This window comes from Rhamphochromis longiceps, linkage group LG23 (genome assembly GCF_057381845.1).
Source record: "Rhamphochromis longiceps isolate RC_006_pf linkage group LG23, R_longiceps_female_GT1.1, whole genome shotgun sequence".
Taxonomy (NCBI): Eukaryota; Metazoa; Chordata; class Actinopteri; order Cichliformes; family Cichlidae; genus Rhamphochromis; species Rhamphochromis longiceps.
The window spans coordinates 28,219,728-28,232,243 of NC_140578.1; the positions used below are offsets into that span (position 1 = coordinate 28,219,728).

General features: G+C 45.0%; 1 protein-coding gene across 1 annotated transcript in view; it reads right to left on the reverse strand.

Moving 5' to 3' along the window:
• Window positions 1-10,194, reverse strand: part of prox1a (prospero homeobox 1a) — a 43,772-nt gene extending 33,578 nt beyond the window's left edge. The window contains exons 1-4 of the mRNA XM_085399049.1: window positions 9,800-10,194; window positions 6,435-6,856; window positions 5,621-6,244; window positions 4,037-5,263 (exon numbers count right to left, since the gene is read on the reverse strand). Coding sequence (XP_085255175.1) covers window positions 4,037-5,263; window positions 5,621-6,244; window positions 6,435-6,785 — 2,202 coding nt within the window. The 5' untranslated portion in view covers window positions 6,786-6,856; window positions 9,800-10,194. The remainder of the gene's footprint in view (window positions 1-4,036; window positions 5,264-5,620; window positions 6,245-6,434; window positions 6,857-9,799) is intronic.
• Between the last annotated feature and the right edge of the window lie 2,322 nt (window positions 10,195-12,516).

Here is a 12,516-nt window from a genome sequence, read left to right on the forward strand (position 1 = left end):
GCTAAGGAATTGCCACGACAGCAGTGAGACCACACTCGTTACATGTGAATGTAACATCCAACCCACCTGAAGTCTGAAAACCTTTCAGTGTGTATGTATTCCTTTTTCTAACACAAACTCTATAACTGTAGAGCGACCAATGAGAGGGGGATGATTTTCTTTTTTCAAAAGCATTTGTGAGAAAAGCTCACTACCACACTGTGAGGAAGGAGTGACTAGTTTTAAATGCAGAAACTCTGATAAGTCAAAGCCACTTCTGCGACGGGTGTGGAGCAAAAATCAAACACAAGCACCTGCTGGCTTTTGATCAAATCCCAGCATCTCGCAGACTCTGCCCATCCCACTGTCTCAACAACGAAAATAATAATTGTGCAGGCCCCGGTTGTAGGGGCGCCAAGAGTATCCGTGTGTCCGAGTGGGTGTGTATGCACACGTGTGTGTGTTTGCATGCGTGTGTGTGCGTGACAACAGCTGTGCCCCACCACGCTGCCATTTCCCCACCACATTAACAGCCCTATAATCTATCAGAGAAGATGAGGCAATCAATGGAACCCCCTGCAAGGTCAATTAGCACACAGAGAAACACACACACATACACACATAAAGACAACCCCAGGGGCCCTATATGGCTGGAAAGAGGGACAGACTAGCATCAGCAATCAGGAGTGGAAAGTGTAAAAAAAAAAAAAAAAAAAACGTGGAAAAAAAGAAAAGAAAAAGAGCAGCTTTGGGACAAGAGATTTAACTTTGTCAGCTTTTTGCAATTTGTTGTTGTATCTACCCATCAACCTTCAACGGCCAATAAAAAAATGAAAATAAAAGAAAGGCACACCGTCGTCTGTCTCGACCTAAAAAGCTGTCCTGACTTCGTGCTACTAATTAACATGACCCAACAACACGATTAAAAAGGCCTCTCCATATCAGAAGCTAGAGGTGAGCCTCGCTGTCATCCATCATTCATTTAGCAGCAGATACGTCCGGTCAGCGGACAACAACACCATCACTTAGTTAACATTCATGCCAACATGTCACTGTTTGTGTGCATTTAGATCAACTGTTTTTTTTTTGTCTTATTTTTTGTGGACACGCATACACATTTAAACACACCCAACATGACTCAGAGTAAACAGTGTGAAGCAATATAATAATGAATAAATGCCAAGTGATGTGCATGTGTGTTTGTGTGCATGTAATAGTAGCTAAAGTGAGTCACTGAATAAACACATTTTTTCTTTTATTCTTTCACTTCTCTTCCTCCTCCTTTCCTATACGTGCACGTGCGTGTGTACCTGCCACTTCTGCTTAGGGACAGAGATGGTTTACGTGGGGGCTTACCATATCAGGTGTAACTTGACCTTGTTACCAGGTGTATGTGTGTTATGGTGTGTGAATGGGGGGATTGGGAGGAGAAAAGATTGAGGAGGGAATAAATTCATAAATGAATGGAGGACATCTGCTCAGCTGCGCACAAAGGCTTAAAGACACACAGACCTGAGTGTGCATGCAAGTCTTTAAGGTTAGCTATTATCAGTGCAAAGGCAAGTCTTTCTTAAGACCTTACAGCTACCAAGATTGCATTCACCATGTCGTCTCTACTCTGCTTTATACTAGACACAGAAAACAACATGAAAAAAGGCAAATTTGAGAAATGTGACCGTTCACAGCAGGATTTGTGGATTTTTTTTCTAGTTAACCAGGTCATGACTTGCAGACATCGTTGGTTGAGTGCAATTATGTTCAAGAAAAGGTGGACACTTTCTCCAAAACTGGGCAACACCACTCCAAATCAATCAGGATGGATACATGACACGAGTATGCTTTAGATTTATACCCGAGGAAAATCAAAGTGTTAGCCTGGTGGCACATCTGGTGCTCATTCCTGTTTGCTTCAGCAAATTTGCACAGTAAATGTTGTATGTAATTATTTGTTAATTGTATGTAATGACAAATAATTTAAGTAGGCTGGCGGATGGGTGTGTAATTTGCAAGTGTAAGGATAATCAGCTATCAGAATTGGACGCTTACATGCACACATACATTTTTTCACTGAATGCAGCTCAACTGTTTGAGTTTAATCCTCAAATATCCAAAATTCTTCTCATGGCCTGATTTTATTATTTTATATTTGCGTACTGAAATTCATGACAGACTGTTTTATGAGATCTGTTTTATGAACTGTTGTCGTATTATGTGTATGTCTGACAAACAGACATACGTGTCCTCGCGGTCTTATTTCTCTTTCCTGTGTTATTTAAAGCAACAGTTTGTGAGCCTGAGCCCAAGGTGAATGCTCTCTCTGCTTTGTCAAATTCAAAACAATGAATTTCTTATAAAAGTGAATAGTTTAAAGAAAGAAAGGAGAGAGGAGGGTTTGAAGGGTGGTGCTCAGTATGTTTGAAATACTAATGTCCACTTTCAAAGATTTTTCTTTTTTCTCGGCCAAATGAATGGGAGAGCATTTTGGAATGAAACGGCTCAGCAGGATCAAGAGACGTGTCAAATATTTTTCTCTTTTTGTTTTTTTTTTCTAATTAAAGCAACATCTAAATTGGCTTTGAAGACGACGCTGTGATCAAATCCCCACCACAGCTGCAAGGAGTTCCCATTTTATCAGGTTCAAAGTCTTATTTTTCTTTTCACTTTGTTGTTCAAACGTGTGTTTTTCACGCACGCCCCCATGTTTGCACGCATGCATGCATGCGTGAGTCACTGTGTGTGTTTGTGTGCACAGCGGCTGGGAGAAGCCCTCTCCATATGAAAGGTTAGCAACAAGAAGATAAACAGCTACCTGCAAACACCTGTCCCCATGCACACGCCATGAAAGATGATGTGTTTGTGCATGTGTGTTTGTATGAAGCAAAACACACAGCTGTCGAGCCACCGAGACCGAAGGCCAACAAATGAAAGTGAGTAGGAGTGTCCCAGAACAACCTGCTAACAATCATAAAAAGGAAACTAAAGTGTACATTTGAGATATTACACTTCTCCTTATGTGTGCCCACAAGGTTGAAGAACACACATTTAGAAAGTGTCTGTCAGTAAGGCCAAGCATTTGCCTGTTCCCCTCTCCTGCTCTTTGAAATATGATTAGCTTTGAGCTCCTATGTACGAAGTCTTACCTACCCTGCACACACACACACACACACACACACACACACACACACACACACACACACACACACACACACACACACACACACACACAGACACAGACAAAGTGAAATATGATTTGCTTTGAGCGTTTATGTACAAAGTCTTTGTGATGAAAGCGAACCTAACAGCACAATAGTGTCTCAGACAGTGGTAACAGTGTGTGTGTGTGTGTGTGTGTGTGTGTGTGTGTGTGTGTGTGTGTGTGTGTGTGTGTGTGTGTGTGTGTGTGTGTTGAAGAGGGAGCTCACAAGCCTTTCTCAGCACCTTTAAACACCAAAACCTGCTGCATGGACTTAAAAGGGCTTTGAGAGAGCAGCGTGCGACCTGTTTAATCTTCCCCCTCTTGCAAGACCGGGCGCGTCCGTTTCATCTTCCCCACTCAGCTAGGAAACAAGAGGCTCAGACGAGGAACCAATTAATGCAGATTAATTGATATTAAAGAATTTATGTGACTGTTGCCGCCTCCTCCTGCTGCTGCTGCTTCTAACATGTCTCCGTGTTTGACAGTGTTGACTGAAGATGTGACTCATGTGGGAAAGAGAAATAAGATCAAATGCGAAAAACAAAAAAATAATCTCATTGTTGTTCTCATCCTATCTTTGTTTTTCTACTGACGAAGCCCCTCATTTCCTTTGTGCACTGCAGTGTGGGACTATACCGTCCATCAGCCACACACTCTAAAGCCTAAGTGTTGCTATTAAAAGTTTCAAGTAGGCAGATTGTTGCTAATTTTAATGCACAAAACCAGCCTACAGTTCAAGCCGGTGCAGAATTTGGATGAACACAATGTTTTTGATTCTAGCGCTAAAGCGTTTGCAGATGTAAGGCAACACAGGCACTCACACAGACTCACAAGTGCTAAACCTTTCAGGAAAAAGGATACAGTGCTGCCAGAGTAGGGCGAGATGTCAGACATGTCTTGCAGGTCCCCACACTCAGACTTGATGAGGGATAGCGACAGACCCTCTGGGCCATGTTGGTTTGGGGAGCTCTGCCTGTGGTGATGGTGACCAAGATGGCCTCCCGCCAGGGACGCCATTTTGGTTCTGAGGCTGGTTTCCCGAGTTATGTCCATCGAATCGGGAGAGGACCGGTGGTGGTCCTTGGGCCCCGGAGGGTACCCGGCTCCACCCCCATGTGACCCCAGGGGGCTCTGAAAGGGGTAGCCCATGAGGGGAAGAGGGAACGGGTGGCGGAAGGATGGAGGGCTAAACCCGAGCGAAGCTGTGAGGGGAGTGGGGTGGAGAGAGGGATGGTGAGGAGGAGGGGGAGGGGGAAGAGAGGGTTCGGCGTTCTCTCCTCCTCCTCCTCCACCGCTCTTTCGCACCACCAGAGGCAGTGCTTCTGTTTGGTCGTTGGGCATTGGCACACCACTTAGTCTGCTGCTCAACCCGCCGAACGAATCCAGCGGGCTCGGGACAATCACGTCCCCAAAGCAGTGCAGCCTCTGGTTGGAAGAGTGGTAGTTAGGAGTGGGACTGCCATCGCCGTTCAGACTGAGGGCCAAAGCGCCGCCACCGAATCGAGAGTCAGGGGTGAGGGAGGGCATGGGGCCAAAAGGTGGGGGGCACGAGGAGGACGAGTTGGAGGAAGAGGAAGGCGCGGCCGGCGTGGTGCTGTGGCAGCCATGATGGTGATTAATGGCCTGTTTGGGCGAGGAGAAGCCTTTGACAACGGTGTCGACAACCTGAGACACGGCACAGTTCAGCTCCTGCTTCAGAGTCTCGGCTAACTGCCTCCCCCCTCCTCCTCCTGCCCCCACCGCCCCCCTCCTCTTCATTACCCTCTCCCCGTTCCTCTCCTCTTCCTCCCTGCTGTCCACATCCTCCTCCATTTCTCCATCTATCAAGGCCTGTTCTCGGAGGAGGGCCCGTGCCCGGTCCAGGAACAGACCCGGGTCCAGCTCAGAGAGGTCATCGTGGCCACGTCGGCCCCTCTCTCTGTGCCGCTCCTCCAGGCCGTCAGAGCGGATGCTATCCTCTGACAAGTTGCCGTCCTCCTCTCTTTCTCCGCCTCGGTCAGGCTCACCGTTCTCGCCATTGTCTTCCTCCTCCTCAGTCTCCGAGTCGTAGATCTGGTAGAACTTCTCCTGAAGCTGACGCAGCTGTTTCTGAGCACAGGAAAGAGAATGTAAAGAAGAACCTCTTCAACTCATGACATAAAATATTTTCTTGTTGCTGTTTTGTACCTAATCAGCTAATAAGTAACCCAATGTTTTTCTGCATCACCTATTTTATTTTTCTCGTTGTAAAGAGCAAAGGAGCCGACATTAATATATTAAAAGTTTGATTCTTTGTTATGCTTAAAAGACAATGGCCCTTTATTAGACTGTAAGGTTAAAGCTTCATGTTTCTCGGTGCCTAGACCCTCAAACTCTGGCGAACATCCTAGTTTTAAATCATAAAAACTACAGAGGAAGGGACCGACAATGTATTTGTTATATTTTAGTAACTACTCAACTACCAACCTGCATGTCTTCCAGCTGTAGCTTGAGCTGCCTTCTTTCTTCCTGCCTCTGCTCCTGCCTGGAACACACCAGCTGGGTGAAGCTGTGCTGCTGCTGTGGCAGGCGCTGCTTTCTCTTATTCTCCCTGTAGACCTCGCCGACTCCAACCATGCCACCCCGCGAGCCAGGCGAGCTCAGCAGAGAAGAGGGGCAGTCGCTCCGGCTGTGACTGCTGGTGCTGTGGCCGTTGCCGTCGCCTCTGTTGTCGTTACTGCTGTTGCTGTTGTTGCTGCTGTTCTCATTTTCGCGGTTGCTCTCTTGGTTGTGGTCGCCGGCATTGGGTCGGACCAGCGGAGAGTGGCTCATGCCACGGATGATGTTTTCCACACGGGCGCGCTTGGCACGAAGGTGCTCGTCGGACAGCCGGTCCAATTCGAAGGAGGAAAGGGAGAGGGGCTGAGAGGGAGCGTGGGAGTTGAGGGTTGTAGGAGGGGGTGGCCGCCCGAAGGAGGAGGAGGAAGATGGAGGGGGCAGAGGAGGCCCAGGAGAGAGGCAGTCAGACGGGCTGTCCCGATCACGGGAGGAGTTGCTGCAGGCGTCCTCGGCCTGGATCTCTGAGCCTCCACTGGACAGAGCACCACTCCCCTGTGATGAAGGACAGCAGCACTGACTTAATAACAATGAATAATTTAACAGATCCATGAAGGAGGACTTAAGACTACATTCTTGGTTGATTGGAAGGGTAAAAGAAGAGAAAGATTCAATGAAACAGTGTCTAAATAGTGACATTTATTCATTTTCTAACTACTTCCTGTTTCCGTGTGTTTCTCTGTACCTGAAAACCCGAGTCACTGCCTCCGTTCTTCCCCATGTTGTTTTTCAAGAGCTGAGAGATGATCGTAGCCCCAGGGAAAGGCATTATGGCATCCTCGTATGAGTTCGCTCTCTTCAGCAGCTTTCTCAGAACGTTCGACTTCTCGCCGTCACCGTTGGTTGCCCCGTGGTTGTGACCGACCAGCGAGCAGTCGTCGTCCTGATCGGGGCCGTGGGATTGGTTCATTCTGTCGATCAGGGTGTCTCTGGCGCGGGCGAATATCGCGCTACCCACAGTCCTTTTCACCCCGATGTCAACACGTCGGCGCTTGGTCTGTCTTGTTAGGAGGGTGGTGCTGTCATGATCAGGCATCACGCAGGGCAGCTAAGCAGACATGACCAGGGGTCCTCACAGACACACGCACACAGGATCAGAGGAGTTACCTGATCAACAACAACAAACAGGAGGAAACACCTTTTACTGGCAGTTAATGAAACTTCTCATTTCCACCTCTGATCTGTCTTACGTGGCTCCGGTTTTACAGACAGGAAGGATCTGAAAGAAGTCCACTCGCTGAAATTGGTAATTATATTTAAAGACAAAAAATCAGTGGCCTTCTCTCCAAATAAACTTTCATTTTGAATTAGAAAATTACACTAACAATGTAAATTTAACACATTTTAGAGACACTGGATGACGACAGGTAATAAAAAAGGAATCTGCTGTTAAAAAAACAAGAAAAACCTATCTCTGTCGTCTTTATGAAGCATCAGAGTACACAATAATTAAAGGAATTTAAAGAAAAAGAGGAGAAGCTCTTTCTTTTATTGATCTAACAGTTGGAGAAATACAAAAACAGGACACGGTTCATTTCTTGACCAAAAGCCAAGGGAACCACAGCTAGAAACAACCCACTCTTTAAAATAGTTCAAGGAGATATTCCCGCAGAGAAGGAACACCTGCCTGTAATAACCAAAATAATTTCCCATTTCCTCCTCGTCTCCTGGGGGCTAACCTTGATTTCTGCATCTTGTGAGAAGCTGTGAAGAATTGACAAGCTCTCTCGTATTGACAGAGGGCATTCTACTCCACTGTGAAGGAAAATAAACCCGTTTTTTTCCCCCCACTTTATGATCTTCCTGATTTTTTTCTGCTTCTTTTTGATTTTTATGTTGTATTTTGCAGTGAATTTAGTTGTTTGTGAAATTATTTTATTCCCCCCCCCACAAAAAAAAGTTATTAACACATGCTGTATGAGCTGAATAATTAAAAGTAGGTTTCTCGTACTGCCATGTGTGAGTGGGGCTTATCTGCTATATGGCAAACACAAAGAGGGGCACGCACAGTGACCGTGAAAGGTTAAGTTTCTCTGCTGAAGCATTGGAAACACCCAGAGCTTTCACTACCTGTGCAATAGGTTGCTTTTCATTCCTACAGAAGTCGCCTCATAGCTGAATCACACAAAATGAGATGCACAAGAGTGCAAACCACAAAGTTTTCAAACTGTGAAGGAAAAAAAAACAATTAAAAAATTTCAGCTTGTCTGTTTTCAAGCAGGCGCAAATTGTTTGCACTTGTACCTCCACTGGTGAACACAGACAGTGTTTCCCATGTTACGTGTTTGCATCTGTTTTGCAAAGGATTTCAGTTTCTAGACTAGGGAAATGATTCACAAATTAAGAGTGTCCAGCTTTACAACAACAGTTCTGCAGTTCGTACATCGGCCAGAAACGGGTACGATTTCAGGCCGATCTGCAAAATACACTCAAACACTGCTGGAGAAAGGATTTAAAAAGACTAAACACACACACACACGCATACGCTCGGAGAAACAAGATGCTTTTGCATCAGTCAACAGCAGCCGATCAAAGCAGACCCCGGCGTGTTCCTGCTGGTGCCATTACCAAATGAGAATGGTTAGTTTGAATATGACTTATGCCAGTTCTGCTGCTGTTAGGTGTTCAGGAAAAACACGTCCCCTCAGCACAGAGCCAGGGACTGACCCAGATACACACACACATATACTGAGCACGCATGCATACACACATTGGTCTGTGTTTGCATTATTGGTTCTTCAGCATTACTCTGTGCAGTGGTCTGTCTCACACACATGCACACACACACACAGGGACACAAACAGTTTACATTAGTGAGGTCCAAAGAGCTCGACAACCTATTTTGAAACTGGCGTCTTAGTTCAAGTTGAGAGTGCCCGGGTCTGACCGCTTTAATAAAACACTAAACAAACAGAAGACAGGGACACCTCAGAAATACACAGCAGCTCCAAAGGTTCATCTACTCACAGATGAATTTTAATAGAAGTTGGATGAACTTTTCTTTCTTTTTTTTTATGAGCTTCTGTTGAAGGTGAGGTGGAGAAAAAGGAGATGTGAGAGTGTGTGTGGCTTTTTTGGATCAAAACTGAAACTTTTGTTTTAATCTGAAATTAAAGGGAAGGAATATGTGGCTCTGTATTTGAGAACTGAAATGGGAAGTTAGTGATTAATACGTGTAAATGTTAGATTTCAATTCACAAAGGAATACAAAGCGCTAGGTGACTTTTTAACTTTAAACTGCCGTTTAAATACATTTGCCTTCATAATTTAAATGTAATAGTTCCAAATCATAAATACTTACAAACAATTAAATATTACACTTGTTTTGTTCCTTCTTTTAGTTCGTTTTGTCTCGATTGAGTTAAAAACGGGGAAAACTTAAAAAGTGAAGGCGATCACAGCTTGTTGCTGCAGCTCGCTGTGTGCGCTCTGAGCGGAAAGCGAAGCCGTGCACAGTCCGAGGGGGAAACAGACTGTGGACGACACTTACACAGAGATCTTAGTCATATTCCAAACAACCATTAGCCCACGATCATGACACGACACGGACTTTTCCACTCACCCCGCCGTTTATTTTCTTAGTTTAAAGTGGATAAACTGGATAAAGAGCAAAGAGAGAAGAGAGAAACCCGCCCGCGTTTGGCTTTAATTGCAAAACTGATAACAAGAAACTGGATTTTTACCCCTTCAAAAATAAAAATTATCCATCAACCTGCCATAAAACGCGAAAGAAGGGAATGTGTGCGCGCACACGCGCTGACAAAACCAAATAAAACCAAGAGTCTGAGTTCAAATTTCAAACAAACTTTCATGTATCATTTTTTTAAGTCCTTCCTCACAGTCGGCCTGTTTTTGTGTTTTGTTTTTCAGCAGAAGCAGATTGTAAAACAGTCCCGAGATTAAACTGAGCCATCTGGATCGAAGCTGTGAGGCAAAAGATGTCCATGAACTGGAGGCAGTGCGAGTGAAGTTGCACTCGGGTTATTCACAGCCACGCGTGTTCCTAACAGGCAGCAGACACAAACACGGAGAATAAGAGTTTGTACTTACTTCTCTCTCTCTCTCGAGCCTTTCTCCAAGTCGCTCCGTCGAGAAGGGGAGAAAAAAAAGAAACGGGAGGCGAACACGAGAGACAGATCCGCGCTCGCCGTTGAGATCAATGCCGTAATTTACTACGGCAAAGTGGAGACGTATGCAAGAGCGTGCACGCGCGCGGGCGTGAGCGTGTCTGTGTGTGCGGGAGAGAGAGGGAGACAACAGAGAGACGCTCGCGGAGAAGTGTACGCACGATAGAGAGCGATAGGAGAGATGCGGAGAATGAGAGAGAGAGAGAGAGAGAGAGAGAGAGCGAGAGGGGGGAGAGAGAGCGCCGCTCTCCTCCCGGGATGGGAAGTGTTTAGTATCGAGCGCACCCGCTCCGTCCTGCACTCCTCGGCTCGTCTCTGACCGACGGCAAGACTCTCAGTGAAGAAACAAGAAGAGACGCGCGTGAAGGATACGTGAAGACGCTGCGTCACCGGCCGACACAGTGAGGTAATGGCTCCACCTGACCAATAAGGAAGGGGAGCCGGGGACGGTGGATTTTATTTATAAGGAGCCCCGCGGTTAACAGCGCGCTCCCAGAGCGAGGAGAGGAGAGAGGAGCACGCGGCGGGTAAACTGAAAGTCAGTTCACCAGTCTTTCTCCAAAAGTTCCTTTTTTTAGTTTTTCTAGAATAAATGTATACTTTGAGTTCAATCTAAAAGGCATCACGTGACTTTTATTGATTAAATATGGTTAATAGCAAGATTTAAAAATAATTTGCTTTTCAATAAAAAAGAGTTTGAGTGACAGCTGGTTTGGTGCTGGATGTTCTCAGCTGTGTCATTAACGATTCAATAAACACTGGCTTTAATTCGTTTAATGTTTCTTTGCGTTCATCGTCTGCATTAAAAAAAACCAAAACATTCATTTACTACTTTTTGTTCATTTTTAATTGCGCGTGCGCAATCGGAGACCTCTGTACCGCTCAGGGTAAAGAAAGTTACCGAGACTCAGACAAACACCCCGCTGCTGCTGGTTGATGGGAAAACTCCCTTCTTATCCAGAGATCAGAGGTCAGGGAACACCTGGAGCTGGGAGGGACGCGCTGTTGCTCAAGGGCACTTCAGCAGAGCAGAGGCTTAAGAGCTGGAGGTCTCTGTGTTTGTGCCGGTGTCTGTCCTCTAGCAGGCAGAGTTGTAAATAAAACAGAATAACGGGGGCGAACGCATAATATTTCTACGCTTAAATCACGCACGTGGGCCTTTAAAAAGCCACGAGCTGTGTAAATTATTTGCAGAAAGAAAAATCTGTTGGAGATGTGTGTTTGTTACTGCCGTCACGTTCCTACAGTGTGGAGGTTCACGGAACTTCACTGACCGTTTCCACAGATCAGAGGAGTAAATCCGAATCACAAGAGGTTAATGAAAAACACCAGAGATTTTTTAAGAGTCTCAAAATGAGTCTTTTAATTTTATACAGTGCGTATTAAACTGTTTGGAAGTCTACATCATTTCTCAGGGGAGGACTTAAAATAAAAACTGAATTAAACCCAAGAAAAAAAGACACACAATTTAACTTTTTGGTTTAATAGAATAACAATAATAATGAAAAACGTTTTAAGACGAATTCGATTGAAAAAACATTTTAAAAATAACTTCCTTAGATTGAGGCGAGGCTGGAGATTCCTGCGCTCTCTTTTTATTACGCGTTTCGTGTGTGAAAGATTTCCTTCTCTAAAAATTGCATCTCCAAAGTTGCTTTTTAAAGGTGCTTTTTCAAAATCCCGCCTTTTAGTTTCCCCCCAGAATTAAACCTCAGCGTCACTTAATTCAATTAAAGAAGTGGACATTTTATTCGTGGCGCAATTATTCAAAGCGCTCTGTGGCAGCTTCGTGATGCAGAAAACAAACAAATATTAAATTACAAATCAGCGAGAGGGAGAAAAAAGAAATCCCCCCCGAGGAGACAGGAGTGTGTTTCGTGCCATGCGGGTTGTCCTCGCGTGCAGAGGCATTCAGGGCCTCTTATTTCATTTTTTCTTTTTTCTTTTTCTAATGATCGGCTGCCACATTATTAAGCACAAAGAGAAACGGCAGCTGAACTTGACCAGAATACAGCACACAGATCTCCTTTTTTAACCAACCCCCACTCTCCCTCTCTCCCTCTCTCTCTCTCTCTCTCTCTCTCTCTCTCTCTCTCTCTCTCACACACACACACACACACACACACACACACACACACACACACACACACACACACACACACACACACACACACTTAACAATAAGCTGTAAAAGCTGTGACCTATTTGAGCCACGGCGCACTGGGTGATGCCATTTAGAAGTTTGCTAACTTCCACATTATTGTTTTGTCTTAAGAAAATGCGCACGCGAATTTGCGCCAATCTGGGAGATCCGGACACAGGAGCAGAAAGTTGAAGAGATAAGAAGAAGAAAAAAACCCTTTTGGCCTGTACCAAAAAATAAAATATTAATAAAATAATAAAAATCCTCAGTGTGAGGCCAGAATAGGTGGAGAATAATGATCTTATCTTACAGAAGAGGAGGGGACGGTGCTGCTGCTGAAAACTGTAAACAGCGGGGGAGAAATGTCAAACTGAGAGAAGCTGCTGTTGAATTTCAAATACAATAATTAGAAATACTAATATAGTAATACAAATATATATTTTTTAGATGGCGTATCGTGGCAATTGCGTGCTGTCATTTAAACCCACAGCAGTAAC